General features: G+C 37.1%; 2 protein-coding genes across 2 annotated transcripts; both read left to right on the top strand.

Annotated features, from left to right (window-relative positions):
* Positions 1 to 475: 475 nt before the first annotated feature.
* On the top strand, positions 476 to 6,138 carry LOC121384003 (root phototropism protein 2-like). Its single transcript, XM_041514140.1, has 3 exons — positions 476 to 2,160; positions 3,406 to 3,693; positions 4,843 to 6,138. Exons 1-3 carry the CDS (start codon positions 900 to 902, stop codon positions 5,175 to 5,177), a joined length of 1,884 nt encoding a protein of 627 aa, XP_041370074.1. The 5' UTR covers positions 476 to 899; the 3' UTR covers positions 5,178 to 6,138.
* Positions 6,139 to 16,796: 10,658 nt separating this feature from the next.
* LOC121384798 lies at positions 16,797 to 23,286 on the top strand. Its single transcript, XM_041515379.1, has 3 exons — positions 16,797 to 17,161; positions 20,807 to 21,038; positions 21,699 to 23,286. The coding sequence occupies exons 1-3, from the start codon at positions 16,978 to 16,980 to the stop codon at positions 23,047 to 23,049; spliced, it is 1,767 nt and encodes a 588-aa protein (XP_041371313.1). The 5' UTR covers positions 16,797 to 16,977; the 3' UTR covers positions 23,050 to 23,286.
* The last annotated feature ends 452 nt before the right edge of the window (positions 23,287 to 23,738 follow it).

The following is a 23,738-nucleotide window of genomic DNA, read 5'->3' as shown; positions in this document are numbered from 1 at the left end:
TAATCAGAGTAAACTGTGCATGCTTCCTTAAGCATTGTGGGTAAAACAAAAAAGGGAAGGAAGAAAAGAAGTAGAAGAAGGAAAACAGCTATCATTTCTCCATCAAATAATTATAGGTGAATAACATGTATGTGTTGACCGTAACTGAATCGTGTCTCTCTTTTTCACTTCCCTCCACCCCACCCCCCGCTCCAGCCCCTATTTATTTTAATCTAGCTACGGACCAGTTCATGTCAGGTTTTTTCTTTATTGTTTTATAAACTGCATGTAAGACTTGCTAAACCATTCCATTATTTGTCATTATCGTGTACTACTGGTGATATTCACGTATAACATATCGATTATTATTCAAGCCACCCGTTGTGACCCACAACAAGAGACAAAACAAACCAGTTCGACCATAGCCCGGCAAATCGCCCAGACAGTTTACCTATATAACACTAGACTTCAAAGACTGTAACCTAGATATTGATAAAGGAGTTAGCGACGTTAGATTATTGCACAGAAAAAATCAGGCTATGTTTTTTTCGCGGCAGTGTGGTTTTGTTAGAACTTGCATTGAGCAAGGTGGTAATCACATAGTTGCTTTGCTTTGGTGACAACAAAGCTAAATAATTTATGAGTTTGTGCTGTCTACGGACTGTGTGAATCAATCACAGTAATAATATTCTAAACGTCTGTACGTATAATCGAATCTGGGTGACATAATGCGATACCTGAAGCTGACGTTTGGTGTTAGTACAACAGGAAAGGATACAGATTTATAAACGTGGCTGTGGCGAATTCGATTCATTGAACTCTGAATTTATCATAAAACACGAAGTCTCCATGTACGGAGGAACGCTGTGTGTTTATATTCTCAATAATTAAAACAAAATAGCGTTTTTAATTGTACAAAAATGGATTTTTCAAAATTCCGTCAATCTGGCGATCTGTCCGACATTACTGTGGTTGTCGATGGCGCCGAGTTCAAATTACATAAGTTCCCACTGTTTGCCAAGTCTGACTTTTTCTGCAGCTTGGCGCGAACAGGATCTACAGACACGAACATTGACTTGGAAGGATTCCCCGGAGGCCCGCAGATATTTAGTAGCGTCGCCGATTTCTGTTATAACATGCCCGTTGACTTCACGAAGAACAACGTTGTATATATTCGATGTGCGGCCGAGTACCTCCGAATGAACGGACTCGACAGTTTGGCGGAAATATCCGAAAAATTCCTCCACGACACGATTACATCTGCCAAGATGAGCAGATCAACTGCCGGAGTAATAACGCTGTTGTTGTACTGCAGCACTGTCGAGAAGCTGGCAGAGAAAGCAGGCATTGTAACCAACTGCGTCGAAGCCTTGGTGGACTGCTGGTTGAAGATACCAACTAAATTTAGTCCCACGTTCAGAATGCCACAGGCTGAAACACAAGCAGATGACTTGGCACTGAGAAATCTGTGTTCGCTTCCAAGTGTCTGGTTCGTTAATATTCTAACGCTGGGGCGTGATAAGGGCGTAAAATTGTCCGAATTAGCAGAGATGGCGGTAAAATATGTGTCGTCTGTCCTGGAACGTGCAGACACGGAAGATACGAAGATAAGGCCAGAACAAGGACTAGTGAAGCCAAGCGACGTCCATCCAGTGACAACCGATGATAAAGACGCTGATAAGACAAATGTGTCTAAAAACTCATCTTTAATTGGTTCACCAGTAACTAGGAGCACAGACCCGGCTTTGAAAGATTTCAGAAGAGAAGACCATGGAAAGATCCTGGACGCTGTATTGATGGCCCTGCCAGAAGAAGCATACTCGGGTGCCTTCATGACCACGGAATGGCTGACGAAGGTCCTGCGCGTGGCCACAGCGCGGGGCTGCACGTGCCGGCGCTTTCTTGTGAAGATTGCAAGCGAGATGTTAAACACTCTGTCTCCGGAGGACCTGTGCATCATCTCGCCCTCAGTTCTTCACGACATCGTCGCAGAATCGTCGGGACAAGACGGGGTGAATGCAGAAAAGGCTGCCAAGCTCGTAGACACGTACATGTCGGAAATGGCGCGAAAAGGCGTCCTCACGGCTGAAACATTCAAGCTTCTGGCATCAGCAGCGCCGTCTGACTGTAGGACTAACCATGATAAGATATACGACGCTTTAGAATACATCCTCAAATCAGGTGAGTGTATTAAGTACAAGGTAAAAGTTAATAGTTGTACATCATCTCTGTAGAGCTTTTTATCGTTTTTACAAGCGAATGTGTACATGTGAATTGGATGATTATTAATTTTGGCAGTTTAACGTTGTGTTATTATCTATAGGAAGTGTTTGTATAATACAAACACCCACACCACACAAATGGATACAGATATTAGACAAAACAGAGGCTGTTAAAAATACTGTTAAATTACGTTACGGTAACTGTCGTAAATGTTTTGTCAATTGCTTTTTCGTACACAACGCGGCTTGTTTCCTTTGATGTCCAGTGTCACAGTGTGCAGACTGATCGTTGTTTTTTGTGTGAAAAAAAAGTGCATTTGGAAATAACAGAGATAGGTGCTGGAAAATAAAGAGGGGCGCTAAAAAATAAAGGAGGGCGGGGAACGTGAAAGGAGGGCGGCAAAATGGAATAGCGGGGCGGGGCGCCCCGCTTAAATGGAGCAGCGAGAACACTAGTATTACTACTACTACACTATAATCCTTCCCACAGGGAACGCTGTTTTCTTACTATGGTATTTGTACTACAAGTTACTTATTTCTGAGGCTATTGTTTTCTAAATAGAGCACAAAAATAGTGGGGTTTTTTTGTTTTGTTTTGTTTTGTTGTTTTATTTTGTTTTGTTGTTTTCGTTGGGGTTTTTGTTGTTGTTGTTTTGTTTTTTTCAAAAACACATTACTTTTCTTCTTACGTCAAATCAAACTGAATTTATTTACAAAAAAACATTGTTCATGAAGGCTCGGACGAATTATAGAAGAACATTCATTGTTTTCAAAATTGAACGACTACTACAAAATACGTGAATCGATTTTCAATAAAACTGTTTATAAAAAGCAAATAATATCGACTCGGGCAAACACATGTATCAGAAGAGTTGTGTTTTGCATTTAATGCACATATTAAATAAATGGGGTGTAGGGGAGAGATCCGTTATATCTATCCGGTTAGGTAGGTTAATCCACAATGTCACTATTAGCATATCACTATGCTTCTACTCTGGGTGAACACAAAGTTTCGCCAAATTATCTATTAAACTTCAAAAATGGCAGAAACCTAGTTGTTGTTGTTTTTAATAAAATGTAGCAAAATTATTTCACGAACTTAAAATAAAATTCGCCAATTACTTTTAAAATTCACAATTGGCGAATTTGGCGAAAGCAAGAGCTAGTTCTAGCACGCTATCAACTTTTAAAATTATCTTTTCAGAAAAGGACAAAATCAGTTCTGACCAGCGACAAGAATTACTGGATATCGTAAACTTCGGTTTGATGACAGAAGAAGGCCTAAAGAGGGCGTGCGATTCGCAACTGGTGCCTCCTTCATGTGTTGCTAGAGGAGCCCTCAGCCTCTGCTCCAGACTAAAATCGGAACTGGATTCGGTTAAGTATATCGCTCAAATGCAAGAAGAGGAACTGCAGAAGTATCACAGGTCAAAAGCCGAACTGTCGCCATCTGAAAATGAACTCACTAATGTAAAGAACCATTCGGATTCGGGTATGTGTTTGAATATGCTAGCGTTAACATAAACGAATTTTAAAATGCTATTTTTGACATCTAGATCACAGTTTGGAACACACTAGTGTGGTTTAAGGTGCCAAGCGGTGAACATTTAGAAGCCAAGTTTATTTTACCGTCTGTTGTTTATGCCACTGTATGACCATTACCCCCCACCCCCCACCCCCACCCCTCCTTACAATGTCTATCTCAGTGAACACAACAATAGGTGCATGATCCTGATAATTCAAATCTTTCTTAAGTTAGGGGCGGGACGTAGCCCAGTGGTAAAGCGCTCGCTTGATGCGCGGTCGGTGTGGGATCGATCCCCGTCGGTGGGTCCATTGGTCTATTTCTCGTTCCAGCCAGTGCTATCCTGTCTGTGAGGAAAGTGCATATAAAAGATCCCTTGCTGCATTAGGAAAGATGTAGCGGGTTTCCTCTGATGACTACAAGTCAGAATTACCAAATGTTTGACATCCAATAGCCGATGATCGATTAAGCAATGTGCTATAGTGGTGTCGTTAAACAAAACAAACTTCTTAAGTTAATCTATTTTGATTGCATATAATCGAAAGTAGATCGAATGGTTCAAACCTATTATAACCGATAATTAATCGATGATGGAATTCCAACTGATTTCCAACATCGCTAGAGCACATTAATTTATTCATCGTTGTCTTAAAGAGGAAACCCAACAGATTTTTTCATTAGTAGCAATGTATTTTTAATATGCACCATCCCACAGATAGGATACCACATACCACGGTGTGTAATATAATCACTCGTGGTGTACTGACTGCAACGAGAAATATTCCAATGGGCCTACCGACGGGGATCGATCCTAGACCGACCACGCATCAAGTGAGCGCTTTAACAATGGGCTGTATATCATCGTTAACATTATAAAGAAAAGCTTTATTTATGAATGGTACATCAAAGTCTGTGGTATGTGCTATCCTGTCTGTGGAATAGTGCACATAAAAGATTCCTTGCTATTAATGGGGAAATGTAGCGGCTTTTCTCTAAGACTATGCCAAAATTAATAAATGTTTGACATCCAATTAGTAAATAAATGTGCTCTAGTGGTGTCGTTTAACAAAATAAACTTTTAACTTTTTAATTGTATTTTATTTATGTTCCGCCCAGGTTTTTCCGAGAGTCCCGCCAAAATCAGCCCGACTTCGGCAGACGCTGTCAAGGCCGCCCACGACGTGTTGTCGGCGGCCAGAACCAAACTGGCCACCCAGGATATCTCCAACTTCCGGCCCGTGCACAGATACGCGCCACACTCCTCGCTGTACGGCTACCCGGGACCAGTGGAGCACGACATCAGTTTCGAAGACGAAATGGACTTCAAATTTGATCGAACTTTCAGAAGCCTCGATCAACGAACCAGGCAAAAGCCTACGTTCACCAGCGCTAATACATCTAACCACTCCTCCCTTCCCCGTTCTTACTTCCCTTACTCGTACAGGTATTAAACAGAATTAATGTGGGTTAAGGCTCGGTCGGGCTGCTGGTGTTCTCTTGCATTTGCCAGCGCGGGCGGTCCCCTCCTCCAACCCACCCCAAACCCTTTTCCTGTCCTGGACGGAGGAACCGGTCCAGGCCGACACCTGTGTCCATGACAGGCGTGCGCTACAACAGCTTGTTCAAAATGTGCACGTTAAAGCTAATGCCCTGACCTGGTTAAGACTTATTTTATAGAGTGGAAGCCGATCGTGCGTGTTGTTCAACTGTTGCGTTTTGGGCATATCAATGGTATACCAAAGGCTGTGGATTATTTCATTGCGACTGGCCGCATGCGTTTTGCAGACGCACGCATCGCACACATCCAGTCTAGACGCATTGAAATTAATGTATTTCGATTTAGTTTTAAGCCAGACTGCACGCACGCGCCGCATCCAGTCTATATGAGCCTTTACTGGTGACAAATTCATACATTGTGTGACATCTGTGATTACATTGAAAAAGAAACCATACAGCCTTAAAACCAATTAATTCCATTTTGACTGTGATTTGTAACCTGTGATATATTCCTCGAGATATTGAATCAAATCAATTAATCAACCCGTTTGATACCAGATTTTATCTACTGAAGGTTCAAGCATGTCTGCCGTGGGCACACCATCAAAATTCGCCGGCAAATGTGTCCAAACCGGAAATTGTGAAAGTAGAAAGGCTGTGCAATTTTTAATTTTTAATTTTAAACGAAAGCAAAAGGAACGCACAAACACGCAAACAAAACAAAACAAACAGCTTATTAGCACCAAAGAGAATACTAATAGATAATAATTAAATTTTAAATTAAATCCAAAACGAACTTTACTATTTAGATATTTATTTTACTTATGTCATGCACTTGTGCATAGGGAGGGTTTTGGGGGTCGAACCCCGCTCTTGGCGATTTTTAAAAATGTATCTTCTGGGGGGGGGGGGGGGGGGGGGCATGACCTTTGGCCTCCAATATTTTGACAAGTTTTATATTTATTTTTAAAAATAAAAATAAAAATAATAATAATAATAATGGTGCTCAAAATAAAAGTCACTTCATTAAATGTTTGATCTCAAAACTAAGTCGACGCCCGCCACTGAATCATTGTATGGGGTTGTTTTTATATTACGGTATTTAATTTATATCATTACATCACTGAAAATTACTACCTTGTGGATTAGCTAGCTGAAGAGTACATTTTATTTAATATTGAAAACTAGAAATTACGCAAGTGTAGAAAAAGAGTTATTTCGCTTTGATCTGTTCTTGAGTATACCTGAACTAGGCCTACTGGTATTTGTGTATGTTTTCATTTCCGTACGAGAAATGTGTTACGGGGTGGTCTTAGATTAAATCTATTTCAATTATTCAAATCGTGGAAATAAACGATAGATTAACAATATTATGATTATTATTATTATGTATAAAAGTATGTGCTTTAAAATGAAATACTAGATCTAATTATCAACATATAAACCATTATATGATTCTCTCGTAACGAATTTTTTAGTGTGATCAGACAAGTTATGTTGTTGGAGTCACATGTATGTCATCTTAGCAAGCCAAGGTACCATAAACAGAGGTGGATCGAGGTGGATCTAGGGGGAGCCAGGGGCCCGCCCCCCTCTAAATTTTGCGACAGTTATAATTATATATTAATTTTCATATTTTTACGATCCCCTCCAAACCTCCCCCAATGTTCCATTGGCATTCCGTCTCATGTCACTGGGGCACCCCTAAATGGATTTTCTGGTTCCGCCACTGATAAATGCAGCATACTATAGATGCCTTGGCTTGCGAAGATATATGTATGTCGTCCAGTGATTGCGAAGTGGAATATGTCCACGTGTTTAATCATTTTGTACTGTTATATAATACTAACATGACAACAGTTCTTCCTTCAGAATTATTGTTGTGTATAAAATCTAACAAGAACTACACAAGTGTTGGTAAACTACGTGCCGTTGGCCTGTTTTGTGTCCAGTGTTTAAATAGTCTGTGATGTATTTAATGTATTAATACGATTAATAAACCTATTTTATACCACTTGGTGGGTTTTTTTTATTCATTACGTGTATCTATTAGTTGTTGATGCATTAATTTGGTTAATTCCTACTTATTCCTCTTTTTCCCCTTCTTTTTCTGCTTTTTTAAAATTTGGTGTGAGATTTTAAAAATTGTTGTGTGTGTGTGTGTGTGTGTGTGTGTGAGAGAGAGAGAGAGAGAGAGAGAGAGAGAGAGAGAGAGAGAGAGAGAGAGAGATTTTGTTTTTAAAATCTATTTCACATAAAAGACAACTTGTCACCCCAATACGATTAGTCTTTGCTACACGATTTATCACCCAAGCTAAGATGACGAATCGTGTAGAGATTGCACATTTTTGTAGATCATGAATACGTATCACAATTTACTCAACATATTTCTATTTATGGCTGTATTTATCATTGTGTCGGATAGGATCGAACCTCCTCGGCAGACCACCCATTGACGTCTCTCGTGCCCCGCAACTGGTATATCTATGGACATGGTATGTGATGTCATGTTTGTGGGAAGGTGCATATAAAAAGATCCCTTATTGTTAACGGGAAAGTGAAGCAGGTTTCCTTTAAAGAGTTCCTCAAATATACCAAATGTTTGAACCAAATAATTAATCAATGTCGCTAAAGCAAAGCAAACTTTAAATTTAATTTGGCGTTGAGACACGTGGTTATAAGACCAAACATATAATAAAAAAGGACATCCATTGTCGCCACTCCATGAGCTACGGTTTTTGTTTGTTGGGTTCTTTTTGTGGGGTTTTGTTTGTTTTGTTTGTTTGTTGTTGTTTTTTGTTTGTTTGGGTTTTTTATCTTGTGTTTGTTTGTTTTCTTTTTTCGATTAGCAGCGTCGGCCATTTTTATGCACTATCCCATAGACAGAACAGTACATACCACGGCCTTTATTACACTAATTGTAACTGAATGGGCCCACCGTCTGGGATCGGTCCTAGATCGATAGCGCACCACGCGAGTGCTGTACCAATGGGCTACGGCCAAATGAAATATGAACTTCCACATTTATTTATCCGTAAACAGCTTTTATTTAAAATATGTTAACGTATGACAGTAGTGTTTCTTTGTGTGTGTGTGTGTGTGTGTGTTTTTGAAAATTTATTTTGTTAGGGCGAACAAACGGAAGTCTGTCTAGAGCTAAAAACTCAGGATATTCCCTTTAATATCTGGTTTAGAAAATAAGCTAACATTTTTAACTCTCTTCCAATACTTGCTGCTGTGTGCGTGCATGCGTGCATGCGTGTGTTTATATGCCTGTGCACGTGTCTGTGTGTAAGTTTATCTGTATACGTTTTAGTCCGATGTATGAGACAGCGCAAAACCCAACTGTATATTTTTGTTATATATATTGCCTCCATGGCAATGCAGGACATAGGCGTACGCGCTCCCATAGTTGTAGGGGAACAGGCTGGTTTTTGCCCGAATTAAACGAAAATGCCCGAATCTGGATAGCAACATTTATTCATATTTGCATTACTACCAAACAGCTATACAGGGTTGCAAACGAGTCACTGCGCATTTTTACATGGCTTACAACTAATTTTGAGGGTAGAATGATGGAAATACATGGTGAAAAGGTCTCAGGTTAGCACATTTTGCCCGAATATCTGTATAATTTTTTTTTATCAGTTTGAGGTTTTGCTCGATTACTAGTGGCGCAGTTGCCCCGCCCCCTATCTTGTACGCTTATGGTTTTGTTTATTTGTATTGTGCATTGCTAACTCGGTAACACATAGATAGGATAACGTAGCGCTGACATAGATAGGATAACGTAGCGCTGACATCAACACGGTCTTCTGAGACGTAGACGAAAGTTTCCGTTACAATATCATAACTAGGTAACACAGTGTTTGAACAGCGTTTTCCATATGAAACGTTATAGTCACTGGTAATCATGGTGCCCGTATTACCGGTAGGCTACAAAGACACTAGACCGGTTTCTTTACCAACAGTCGATCGGACTGATTCAATCCAAAAAAGAGAAAGTCACTCATATTATTCTTCATTTCATTTCAAATTGTTTTCGTGTTTATATGCTATTAAGGTTCAAGCACGCTGTGTCCTGGGTACACACCTCATCTATCTGGACTGTCTGTCCAGGACAGTGGGTTAGTTGTCAGTGGTTAATGAGAGAGGAGGTGATGTAGTGGTCTTACACCTACACATTGAGTCGTAAAAATTCGCTCTGAGTGGGAGCCGGTACCGGGCTGCTAACCCTGTACCTACCAGCCTTATGTCCGATGACTTAAGGCTGGACTATACCAATTCAAATCCCATAGGCGACCATGTTAACGTTTGTGTTTAAAAACACTATATGCAATATATCAACCAAACTATGACCCATAAATATCAGTACTACAACCCCTACCTCAAAGTATTAACTGCAGAAAATGGTACCTTTCATGGCTCATTTTCGGTATAACCAGATGTTTCTACAACACCCCTAGTTTCGCACAAAATTTGAGTACTTTTTTTTACAGGTACCCCATACATGTTCCAAGCACAAGGCTACTTGACACGGTGGTACTACATCAAATAAAATTGCATACATTTTTAGCCCAGATGAAACCAATGTTTTTTTACAACCAACACTCACATTTATAACCAATCACAGGACTTGTGGTGTTAACTTCTCTATCAAAACGGTGCACCTCGAACTTCGACCCAGCCAGAAATTAATTGGTATAGTGCAGCCTTAACCACGACACCACCGAGGCCGGTATTATCCTTCATGATGGTCATGAATATAGTGTGCCCGGTTAGTCCAATTCACTGTCATCCAATCAACATTACACAATTGTAATATATACTTTAAGATATGCGTGGTGATAATACTTTGCCGGTTCAACATCACTGCCGCCTGCCGCCATCTATTTTTAGAAACGGGGTCACAGCAGTGCACGTTGTGGTGCAATATCCTATTGTTCTATAAATAAAGTGCGCGCGTCACCCATACTGACTAGGTCAGAACACTCTATAGTAAATACACGATACCCTTTTAAATCGAATGACAGGTGCTTGCACCTGCGTATTGTATTAATATTGTTTGTCATTGACTTCTTGAATAATTAGTACAAGTGTTATTTCAGTGCATGGTGTGGTGCAGTGTCCAATTATTCTATAAATAAAGTACGCAACACCCCGACTGCATGGCTGGGTCTATTCGGGTCACGCTGTAGTAAACTAACGCTACGGGCCGAACCGAGTCACGAGTGCTCATACCCTGCTTATTGTATTAACATTGACAATGGCTTCACAGATAATAAGGTCACATTCAGACGTGTGCAGTCCGCTTTTCTATACATTCATTTAAGAGTGTTGCAAATATTATGAAAACATTGTATTGTAGGCAACTGTTTACATTCGATATAAATATTACCAACAATTTATTTTTATCTCATTAATCTATAATCATGCCTAGAGAAGGGTGGACAGAATATTTGTTGAATATTTATTTTAATCCAAAACACCCAGCTTCCTTTTCGGGAGTAAATAAACTGTATCGTATTGTAAAAAAGGAAGGGAAATTTGATATTAGCTTACACCTTATCAAACAGTGGCTTGCTTCGCAAGACGCCTACTCGCTTCAGCGATCGTTGCGCTACAAATTCAAAAGAAACAGGCTCGTGGCGAGTGGACTGAATGCACGATGGGATGTTGATTTAGCAGACGTTTCTAATATTGAATTGGATAATGACGGTGTAAAATTCCTGTTGATATCTATCAATGTTTTTACAAGATATCTATGGGTTGAACCCATGAAAAACAAACAACCAGAATCTGTCATTAAAGCACTGAAGAAAATATTTGCCACTGCACCTTTACCAGGGATTATTAGATCAGATAAAGGCCGTGAATTCAATAATAAAAAAGTGAAATCATATTTGAAAGACAAAGATATAACATTCTATGTCACTCAGAATGAGACCAAAGCATCATATGTTGAGAGAGTGATCCGGACTCTGAAGGTTGCTATGTACAGATATTTTACATATAAACAGACTTATCACTACCTGGATATTCTACAAGATCTAGTAGATGGTTACAATCATAGACCACACAGGTCATTAAATCAGCGATCACCTTCAGACATCGACGAGCAAAATGAAGCTATGGTGTGGAAAGAGCAGTACATCGATCTTTTGAAAACAAAGTCTAAAACTAAAAGGAAACCTTTCAAATTTAAGGTTGGGGATCAAGTGAGAATTTCTCATTTGAAATACACCTTTCAAAGAGATTATCAAGAAAAATGGACTGAAGAAATATTTATAATTAAGAGAAGATACTACAGAGATGGATTTCCTATATATCAACTGAAAGATTATGCAGATGACCCCATTGAAGGTAGCTTCTACGAAAATGAGTTACAGCAAGTCTTCAAAACGGACAATAACATTTGGAAGGTGGAGAAAGTGCTTAAGAGAAGAAAGAGGAGAGGTGAGAAACAGGTGTTTGTTAAGTGGATGGGCTATCCTAAGAAGTTTAACAGCTGGATTCCAGAAGCAAGTCTCCAGTTGGTATAAATAATAGCGAGTGTTGTATTTGAGTTAGTTTATACCTGAACATCATGGGATCAACATCGTATCCAGATTGTCAGAAAATGTTTTCGAGGAGGGATGCCATGCTCAGACATAGACAGACCAGTCATTCACCACCATCAGCACCACCACCACCATCATCACCACCACCACCACCACCACCACCATCATCATCACCACCACCACCACCACCACCATCACCACCACCACCACCATCATCACCACCACCACCACCATCATCATCACCACCACCACCACCACCACCACCACCATCATCACCACCACCACCACCACCACCACCACCACAAGGAATGCAAGCTCAGCAGGTACCAGATGAAGAACCGTTTTATTTTACTATACCTTCCAATGTCATTTTCGTGGGCCCTAGTGGATGTGGGAAAACAATGTTTATGTATCATATACTTCGGAAAGGACTCATCAAGCCAACACCTAACAACATTGTATGGTGTTACAACGAGTGGCAACCCCTTTATGATACTATTCGTGAGACCATGCCTCAAATTCAGTTTGTGAAAGGTATCCCTTACAACCTGCAGGACAACAACTACTTTGATGCACACAACAATAATGTTTTAATTCTGGATGATCACATGACCGAGGCCAAGGATGATAAACATATTTCTCAACTTTTTACTCGTACTTCACATCACAAGAATGTCATTAATTTTTTACTGTTACAAAATTTGTTTCCGAGAGGCAAAGAGTCACGTGGCATTGCTCTGAATTCACATTTTGTGACTCTGTTCAATTCACCCGTGGACAGGCAACAAGTGAACTTGTTTGCAAGAAGAATTTTTCTCAACAATACTGATCGTTTTATGTCTGTGTATGAAGCAGCTGTTCAACAACCTTATGGTAATCTGACTATTGATTTACGACCTTCTACCTCTGAGAATGAGAGACTTAAACCTAATGTTATAACTACTAGTGACAGTGTTTCTCAACAACCTATAAAAGAACCATCAATTCGAGAGTCACCTCAGTTGAATAGTAACAGTCCTCCTGTGAACATCAAACACAACAACTTAAACGACGTGAGAGAAACTTCTGAAGTTAACAGTGAATTTAATTATAGTGATACTGAGGATATTGATACAGTTGTCAACATGCCTTCCTGTGACGAATGCGGTATTTTGTTTGAGAACAACCATGATCTTCAACGTCATGTACGAACCTGGTGTCCCGAAAATGGGGGTCAACCTTTAAGGAAACGAGCCAAACTGGATGAAGAACCCATCAATACCGATGTAAAAGATTCCAAATTGGATTACAAAGAATGGGAAGCTGCTGGTCTGACAGAGATGTGGAAGTTGACCTTGAAAACTTGTAAAGAAAGCATTCAGGCAAAGAAAGAAACTTATGAAGATCAAGGGAAGTCTGAAAGATGGATTGAAAGGAAGTTACAAAAATGTTGGGAAAAAACTTTCATTGACAGAATGGTTCGAGCCCTACAGTTTGTGACTTATTTCAGTGAAGCACCCTTGTTCAAAACCATACTGTCTAAAGTGAAGAATATGGACCCTGAGACGGACCCAGATGTAATCTCTACCAAGATTGAATTGTGGATGAAACCCAATGTCAAAGATATACTGTCCCAGATAGATTTTTCTGAAGCTGAGGACTTAGTCAATGATCAAGAAGAAGAAAATGAAAATGATACAGATACTTAATAGTTTTGTGTATATGTACATGTAAGATACAGTCAAGAGTTTCCCTTTATCCTTGACACGTATCATAATATATGTATGTTGAGAGAAATAAAATACATTGTAGTAATCAAGCATTTCTCTTGTTATTTATTTATTGTATTAAGTTAAATAAAACAAAAACAAAAAAAAGCATTAAACAAGTGAAGTTTATTACAAAAAAAACTAAATCTGTTTTATTAAGAGGGCACCATATAAAAAGGTTAACATATATACATACATGAAAATCATTATAAGGTATGAAGTGGTTCTCATTTACAATAGACAATATTATGCACATGTGGTTTATAGCCTAATCAATGATTCCAGGATGTGTACGGTAGTGTCCATGGGCTAGAGTATGGATTCCATCTTCAAGGACATAGCGTTTGTCATCGTAGGGAGATAAACTTATCTTGTTAGTAGCTACACTGTACAGCTGATGATGATTCACACTCTGAATATTAGTCATGCTATGTCTCAGTTGGGAATGTTCAAACAAACATTTCTTATACATAGTATGCTTCAGGACCTTTTTTTATCACAGTTTTACTAACACCTTTAGCTATTTTTTTCTCTTTCCCCTCATACAAAACCGAATACATTTTCGGTCTAAGACCTACAAACTCTTCCATGACAGATCCCCCAAGCTCATCCTTCATTTTACCTAACACTTTGGCATTTACAGTAGAGAAGAGAGGGTGAGAGAGATTATAGTTACTTGTGTCAAACAAGTTGACATGTTTCTGAAAATCAGAATAGATATCTTCTGTTTCTACCTCATAACACAGTGAATCTGTATCCGTGAATAAAAGCTGGACTTTATTACCATACTTTGCTCTCATGAAATTATAGTGAAATTCATACATAACAATTTTAGACATGTCTAGAATTGAAAATCCGGCATAGATAGGCTGATTAAGAACGATAGTGACTTTCCTAAGATGAACTGCAGCCAAATCAGGGTTAAATATTTTAAAACCTTCAAATGTGGGTTTAGCACAGAGTTTGTTTAAACGTTTCTTTGAATTTACCAGCTCCACATTCACATGTTTTCTTACATTCATCATGCTTCGACCAAAACAGGAGTTGTTCATCAACTTAAAAAAAGCTTTTTCAGTTTAATTTTTAGACTGCTTTCTTTTTTCCGTGTTGAAATCGATATAGGTCTTTAACCATGGAGACTGTCTAAACTGAATCGCTCTATGGATCTTTGTCAACCTTATTCCCTGTCTGAGATAGAATTGTAAGTTTCTGTAATGTAGTACATATTTCTCTTTATCATTGAGGTTTGGAACTAGTTTTCGTACAGGCCGACCTGTAAGACAAAGTTTATCTCTCAGCTGCTGTGAGTGAGGAGAAAGCATAGCATCAGTGACTAGCATAGATTCAGGGGCCAGAGGGTAGTCACTGTGACAGTCATGTAATTCTGTGGGGTATTCAAGATCCACCTCCAAAATATACCCCGTGTTTGAATTCTCTGTTACAGTCATAATGTCAAGACTGTCCAAGTCTTTAACCCACTCGAAATCTCTTTCAGGGAGGTATTGGGACATGCTATGTCCATACAGGTTATTAGCATCCAAATACATAAGATAGGTGGAGGGTTAATTTTCATTAAATGTTTCAAGATAAGGATTGATAGCTTTGGAAAACTTTTTTGATATCATTGAAATTCCACCTCGTAGACCATGCTCTATCATAAGATGCATGTCTAAATCTGTGAGAAGTTCAAGTTCCACACCTCCCATCTTGAGCATGGCATCCCACCCTACACCGGGTAAAGTGAAATAATGAGCACTATCCAAATCATAATAATCTAAGCACATGTTTCTAAAATTTTCAAATACATCTACCAAGAGAAGAACATCTGTTTTCATGTACAAATCGTGGTACTCTCCCATGGTTTTCAAGTCAAACGTTGTCCACACCTGATGAGCATGCTCATAATCCTCGTCCGAGATATCACTATCAGTTAGACTATTATAAAACTCAGCTTGAGCAGGGAGCTGAGACATGTTAAATTTAGACTCGTCATCCATAAAGTCATAAGGGTATACCCCTTTTCTTAGAAGTAAGCTGATTTTCTGTTCATCTGAAAATTCTTTTGTGAGTTGAGTGAATTTATCACTACCGTCTGCTTTCAAATTAGTAACCAGTGTCTCAAGCGATGCGTTCAAAAACTGAAGTGAGTCTATGAACCGCAAACTGCCAACAGAGAATGATATGTATTTTTCCATGTTGTTGGCTAGACAGTGTAGTTTTTGTTTAACAGATTTATCCAAATACCTCATGATCAGGTGGCTATCATAACCTTTAAGGTTGTGAAAAACAACAGGAATAAAGAACTCGTTAAGATTGCTCTGTTTCCCCTTATTCCTCCTAAACTGATACTGTAAATTGCATTTATTGTGTGCAGGACCCCTATAAACTCCAGTCAAATGATCATGGTCGCGAACTCGGTCTGACCCTAGCTTTCCTTGACAAATATGACATGTACTAGCGGTTCTAAATGTTCTCTCATCCTCTACTGTCAATTTCATTGGTTCCACAATTTTTAACATTTCTCCAATATTCTTACTTTCTTCTAATAGATGATCAATGAAATTATTAATAACATTTGGGCCCCTGTATACAACAGCAGGTTTGTAATACGAAGGATCAGAGCTAACAACTTTACAACAGAAGCCAGATGGTTCATGCTTTTGATACTTTGTAGTGGTTGAAAAAGTGGGGTCATTCACACAGCCACTGATTTTTCGCGTAAGAGACTCAAAATCCGCAACAATTATGTACGGTACTCTTAACTGTTTGCGAATACTATTAAACTGAACCCACTTGTTGTCTTCTGTGGGGAGTTTTACTTTCTGAAGACCATATGAATTGCAATATGGTGTGTGGTGTATTTTCATTGTTAAAAATCAGTTCTTTAGATAGTAACTCAATGCGTTTAAGGTTGACTTCTTGACATTCTTCCAGGTTGTGGTCATGAGCCCATGCTTCAAGTTCTTGTACTGAAGTCACAGTGTTTAAAAATTGCCGTTTATCTGCCATTTAAATAAATAAACACCATGCTCGCTGTCTCGCTTGCTGTCTGTGAATGAAATGATTTAAAAATATACAATATACGCTCTTATATACATTTGTTAATGAAGTGGTTAAAACCAGTTTAAACCGGATTATACCAGTTCTAATATGCTTAATATCAATACACGTATGCGCAGATGCATGCAGCTATGATGAGATAGAGGCAGTGACAGTGACCTGGTTAAGCTTAACGACCTGGCGTAACACACGTCTGTTTATTCTCGGAACCGGCGTGACGTCACGCATTGCATAACAACCTAGTTACCGTCTCATCCGGGTCTTTGGCGGTGAAGCGCAGCCTTAGTGATTACTGCAATCATGGGGGAAAACGTAAAACTGTTTGCTTGTTTTAAAATATTGCACATTCCCTCTTGCAATTTTCTTATGTGCAACACGTATGTAGAATGTCTTATGATTACTATGATAGTTTGGAAAGTCAGGTCAAAGGCAGATACGATGGAAAACTGGCAATTATTAATTGCCATATGTGCCCGTATAGACTTCCGGCTGGTGTATGGAAAAACCAACCGATGGAATGGCCAGAGTTACAGTGGGGCGATGTATACTCATTCTTAATAGAATCTCCAGGTAAGATCACTATGTATTGTCATAATTAAAATTAATTATTTCTAGCAACATTTTGTGACATTAATTAATTGCATTTGTTTTGGCAAAAAAAAAAAAAAAAACCCATTATGTTTGTGCAAATTAGAAAACAATAGGCTGAGAAATAATACTTTTAGTACATGTCATATTAAGAAATGGGCCCTATAAATTTTGTTTAAAACATTTTATTATTTACAATTTTTAAAATAAACTGTATACTATGACAAATTAGCCTACATTATTGTCATTCCCACTGGGAATGCCTTTTTTCATACTGTGGAATTTATTACAAGTTATTTATTTTAGAGCAGAATTGTTTTCTAAATTGCACACAATTTTTATTTTTTTATTTTATTTCCAAAACACTTTTACTTCTTACAATACTTATAGTCCGTCCAATCCTCCTTCAAAAATGTTTATTAAAAATAATTTCAGTTTTTTGTTTGAAGTAAGAAGAAAAGTATTTATTAGATTTGATTTGTAACTTGTCAAATGTGACTATATATATATATATATATATATATATATATATATATATATAAAATGATAAAAGAAAACAAGTGTACAGTATATGTTTAAAAATAATATAAATAATAATAAAAATAATGTAATATCTTCAGAAAGGAACTGCTAAATATATATATATGCTATTTTCACAATAAGGGGCAAATAACGATAAATACTCAAATATTTTCCAGACATGTTTTAAGACACAAAAAACATTATATATTTTTTTTTATTCTTTACCGTTATTTGCCCATTTTTGTGAAAATAGCCCTCCCCCCCCCCCCCCCCCCCCCCCCCCCTCTCTCTCTCTCTCTCTCTCTCTCTCTCTCTCAATAAACGTGCTGTGACCTGAAAGTATGTGATCTGATAAATATCACATACTTTGATTACACTGGATATGCTAGAAAATATATAATAACTATATATACACACACACATTATTGGTTATTAATTTGTGTGTGTGTGTGTTTGCATACATTACAGAAATGATGATAAAACATTTGCATGTTGCATCAAGGCGAATTATTTGCAATGGTTTATTGTAATTTTGTGCCACGTCTTTGTTCATGTTTTTTTCTTCTTGTGGTTTATTTATGCTTGAATATTAAATAATGATGGGATTTTTGTGGTCAGTGTTTCTGTATCTAACGTTATTTGAAGGATTATTTCTTGTTAAAACAAAAAAGAATAAGCAGTAAGTCAAATTTCTACTGGTAAATGTATTACTGTCTTTATGGCAGACAAGTCTATAAAAATTAATTAATTCTAAAGATATAGTTGAAAATGTCACTCACAAGTCTTTACCACACATACTCTATTTGCAATTCAAAGATACCAGTGCATTCCAATTCAAATGTGATTAAGTACTTCATATACTCTATTTGCAATTCAAAGATACCAGTAAATTCAAATTCAAATGTGATTAAGTACTTAACATACTCCTTTGCACACTTAGAGGACATTGTTGTTCCTGTCAAGTCTAATGCTTTTTAAAAAGTACACAACTGTTTTTATATCTAACTGTGTTATCTAATTAAACCTGCCTTTGAGCAGCTCTTATCTAAACAGCTCAAACTGCTGTTAAATAAACACAGGAAGAACTTATAAGACTTAGACTTTTTTATACACACCATTAAGTAGGAGCAGGAAACTGGATTTCTGGTTAATTATACTCTTGAAATGAAATAAGGGATCACACAAATAGTAACAGATAATGGTGTCTAAAAACCAAAACCCTCAGTCCATAGTGTCAGACGTTGACAGTATTACTGAAAAGTCATATTGACACTACTGTCTTTTAATCTCACATTACAACTTTGTATTAAACATTACTATGTTAGTAGTAAATTACATGTTCCCTGATATCTTTCCGTCAGTATACATGTAGAAATATATAATAAGGTATATATGTATAATCTGCAATTTCTACTGTTATCCTAGCAGATTATAAGATATATTTCATTTAGTTATATTATGTTTATAATAATCCAGTTGCCCAAGTGTCGGTGCAGAAAATTGTTGCAGGAGGGACTCTATATTGGCAGCTTGATATATTAAAAATGAAGTGAAATAATAATAATAATAATATAATGATAATAATAGACTTAGGGTCATTCCACGCCAAAACAACCAAATTCCAGAAATCTTCCCAGGTGACCATCTCCGATTTTGATGAAATTTCACCCATTTGTGTATTAATATAAATGATGGACACATGCAAACTTTTAAGTCCAAATACCAAGTAGTTTTGAAATTATAACTGCTCAAATGCAGGTATATTTTTCAATTTTTTTTCTTTTTTCTCAACTTTGGACCCTAACTACACATTAATATTTCATTTGATTCAGATAAGCTTTCACATAAAGAAACATCTATAGGTATATACTTCAAATCAAAAAACAGTTTGTATCTGTGATAAATAATCAGGGAGTAACAGTCCCCCCAAATATAACAAATATCATTTCTGATGATAAAAAACTAAACTTTAGGGGTCTCCAGGTCAGAAACTATGACAGATATGTACAAAATGAGTACAATTATAGATTCTCCAGGTATGAATTAGCTAATAGAGCAAATTGCAGCTTGATATCTTTATAATGAATTAAGTTATTAGCATTCAAAAGGTGCCCGAAATCACATGACACAGTCGCAAATGTCAAAAATGGGAAAAAGGGCCCTGCATTTGATCAACCATAATTTCAAAAATAATTAAAATTGGACCCTAAAATTTTGCATGCGTCCATTATTTATATGGAAGTATAAATGGGTGAAATTTTATCAAATTTGGAGATGGTGACCCGGGAACCTCTGGTTGAGTTGGCACGGAATGACTCCTTAGCAGGAGAATTTAATATCCCTGAATCTCCCTACACATACATGCGCATGCCTGTTGTCACTGATCCCTTTACATTTCAGAACTCTAATTAAAAAAAAAAAAAAAAAAACAAATAAGCAAAAACATTCAAGTATTATTATCATATATATATATATATATATATATATATATATATATATATATATATATACACACACACACACACATAAATTTAGCAGTGATTGAAATTTCCAGACAAAACATGATTAAATATTATACAATAAAATTGTGTAAATAAAAAAAAAAACGGTCAGTTTTTTATGTCTATTAAAAGTTCAATGTTACTATCTTTTGAAAGGGACATGAAGTTATAAGAAATGTAACATAATATGTATGGTAATACATGGTAAATATGTTGTACATATTTAATAGATCCTACTATTTAATCTTTTTCAGTGTTAGTTTACACCAGACCTATTACTGACTATAAAGTTGGTAGAAAAGTACTAGTAACACATGGGCAGAGGGGCCAGAGGAGCCTATGCCACCCCCCCCTCCCCCAAAAAAAAAAAAAAAACCCAAACAAAACAAACCCACACACATGGGAGGTCCAAAACATTGACTTTTTAAAAAACTACATGTATACATGTGTATATTTAAAAATATGTGTACTCTCCACCAAGAAAAAAACAAAACAAGGTAAATATAGATTAGACATTCTCATAAAAACATTATAATAAATGTATTGCCATACATGTACTTAAATTCATATATTGGTGTACAGTATATTTATATTAACATTTCAGGAGTTTTTACCAGAGAGAGTATGAAAGCTTACAAAAGTTTAGAAGCACACAATTATTTCCTATCAGGATGGGTTCAAACAGTGTTGAACTATCAACCTCCCGACAGCATCCACATTGTACTGCGTGCTGATGTGAGACCCTCCCAAAGACTGAATGATGAACCACATCACCCTTGGGCTGCTCTCTCTACTGATGGAGCAGTGGCTGTTGCCCACTGTGACTGCATGGCAGGGTATGTAAATATCATCTAGATAATAGTTAACAAGGACAAAATAATACTTTTAAAAATATTTTATTCAATATCGAGTTCACATACAATCTTGTATACATATACAGGTACAAACTTATGTAATAATCAAATTATAACAGACAACTGTGTTACAGGTCAATTTTAAAAACATGTATATTTTTATGGAAACATTCCATTTGTGCATTGTCTATAAATATCTTCCCATGTTGTTTATATGTGTTCTCTATTTTTCAGGATTTACCTATAAAGAGAATATCTGTTGATTTTTACATTTGAAATATATGTTTTATCAAGAGTAAATATATTATAATAATGTGGATAAACTATCATATTTCAAAAGTAGAAGGCCCAATAAATATGTTGCAAGTAAAATAATTTTTATTGTTACAAGCTTTAGTGAGTGACAAATAAACTTTGTTTCCAGAGGGACAGAAATTTGATAATAATTGGTAATGAGTTTGTTATTTTATTTTTAACTCATGATGATGTCATTTTCAGTACCAACAAAGTTATCGATTTGTAAGTACTAAATCGTCCAATAATATTGTAAATTACCCCAATGAATAATAATTACAGGTATGTCTGTAATGTTACATGGCTAAGGTTTTACAATATTAACATGTTTTATGTTTTTTCTTACAGTTTGGGAGAATCCTGTTCTCATATTGCGGCGCTGCTATTTAAAGTTGAAGCTGCTGTACGACTGGGTTATACATCACAGACGTGTACTGACCTCCCTTGTAAATGGAACGAGGATTTCGTAAAAAAAATACAACCAGCGGAAATCAAAAACATCAGATTTTACAAGGACAGTGCAGTCCAAAGAGTGCAGAAGTCAAAAAGAAAACATGAGGAGATCACACCACCAACAGACGAGGAGAAACGATTGCTGTTAGGAAAATTATACGAGTGTTCCCATCAACCGTTAGTTCTGAGCACTTTCTCAGAATATTCCGACCAATTCCATTGGAAGAATGTTGTTGAACCAGACCCTGTGGTTCCACCCAATTTAAGAACATATTTTAACGCAGATTATGCAGCCCTTTCTGTTGAGGAACTTGGTATTAAATGTGTTGAAATACAAAATGAAATGTTTTTAAGACCCAATGTTATTCAATACATTTATGATGTGACAAAGAAGCAAGCCAGTTCAGTCACATGGCATGAACAAAGAATTGGGCGAATAACGTCTTCTACAGTTCACCAGGTGTTACACACAAATATTAACAAGCCAGCATTATCACTTATCAAGACCCTGTGTACCGGGACTGTTAAAGAATTGAATGTGGCACCCGTCAAGTGGGGCAAAGATAACGAAAAGAAGGCTTTGGACAGTTATACCCAAATAATGAAATCTTCTCATACTGATTTTGTTATTAATGAAGCAGGACTTTTAATAGATAAAAAACACCCTTATTTAGCAGCCAGTTCAGACTCAATCGCTTCATGTGCATGCCATGGTCAACGGGTAGTTGAGGTGAAATGTCCCTACACCCAGAGGGAAAAAACGTACCATGAGTACATGAATGAAAAATCATGTTGTTTGATGATGGACGAAGAAGCCAGTAAACTCAAAGAAACACATAGTTATTACAGTCAGGTGCAGATGCAAATGTATATACATGATACTGCATTTTGTGATTTTGTGATTTTTACCCCAAGATTTACTGCAATATCATATGTCAGAAGAAATCATTCATTCATTGCTGAAATGCTGGAAAAAACACGAGACTTTCATGTTAAATGTGTGATGCCGGAGATTCTGACACGGACTTTAGAAAATAATAGTGTACCAACTGCAACCACTTCTAGTTGTCCTGACAATCGAGTGTATTGTTTTTGTAATTCCACTAATGATTTGTTAATGATTGGTTGTGATGAACCAACTTGTCAAGTACAATGGTATCATTTGGACTGTGTAAAACTTAAACGGATCCCTAAAGGAGACTGGTTTTGCAAAACATGTCGTAAAGAGCATAAAACAAACAAATAATAACATACTAGTACCATATAGCATACTAATAATGCAGTTTTATTTTAAGCAATCAAAAATATGGTCCTTGTGCTTAAATAAAACAAATAATTTCTTTGGATGAGTGAAAACATTTGTGGACAAGTATATTTCTTTAAAAATGGATAATAAATAAAAATTACATTAATTGTTGGAAACCAAATCTAGCTATGGCATCACCTTAACAGAACCATGATGGAGTGAAATCAATGTCAACCCTCTCGGCAATTTTAGTTTTTGAATTATGGACCATTGCCATAATTCAGTTATTTTTCACAAAATATCATCAATAAATGGAATATGGTGGTTATGAAGATGGTTGAATAAAGTACATTTTGTTCAGGTAATACTTTGTTAGACCATTAAATTGGTCAGTGGTCTGTGACAATATGCCTTTAATGCTTAAAAAAGTAATCAAATGGGGTTGTGGGTGGGTTGAAATCAGTTTACACATTATGTTCCTCAGTTTTCAGAATAAACAATGCCATCACCAAGATTGGTCAATGCAGCACACAGCCGTACCAATTTGTCAATGTGTGCTTTTGTTGGTACTGCTGCTTCATCGTTCAAAGTTTTTATACAGTTAATAGGTAATGTACCATGCAAAATGCGATACCTGTTTTTCATTAGTCCAATCACCCTTTCAATATGAATTCGAACACTGGAGCAGA

This window comes from Gigantopelta aegis, chromosome 10 (assembly GCF_016097555.1).
Source record: "Gigantopelta aegis isolate Gae_Host chromosome 10, Gae_host_genome, whole genome shotgun sequence".
Classification (NCBI taxonomy): Eukaryota; Metazoa; Mollusca; class Gastropoda; order Neomphalida; family Peltospiridae; genus Gigantopelta; species Gigantopelta aegis.
Note: the sequence above shows the minus strand (reverse complement) of the source record. Positions and strands in the feature narration are given on the sequence as shown.

What these genes read in the sequence shown, in the direction of transcription:
- LOC121384003 (XM_041514140.1), top strand. Translation starts at nt 900, where the DNA reads ATGGATTTTTCAAAATTCCGTCAATCTGGCGATCTGTCCGACATTACT. An exon ending in AGAATACATCCTCAAATCAG is followed by an intron (nt 2,161 to 3,405) that starts GTGAGTGTATTA and finishes TTATCTTTTCAG; the next exon opens with AAAAGGACAAAATCAGTTCT. An exon ending in AAAGAACCATTCGGATTCGG is followed by an intron (nt 3,694 to 4,842) that starts GTATGTGTTTGA and finishes TGTTCCGCCCAG; the next exon opens with GTTTTTCCGAGAGTCCCGCC.
- LOC121384798 (XM_041515379.1), top strand. Translation starts at nt 16,978, where the DNA reads ATGTCTTATGATTACTATGATAGTTTGGAAAGTCAGGTCAAAGGCAGA. An exon ending in ATTCTTAATAGAATCTCCAG is followed by an intron (nt 17,162 to 20,806) that starts GTAAGATCACTA and finishes TTAACATTTCAG; the next exon opens with GAGTTTTTACCAGAGAGAGT. An exon ending in CACTGTGACTGCATGGCAGG is followed by an intron (nt 21,039 to 21,698) that starts GTATGTAAATAT and finishes TTTTTCTTACAG; the next exon opens with TTTGGGAGAATCCTGTTCTC.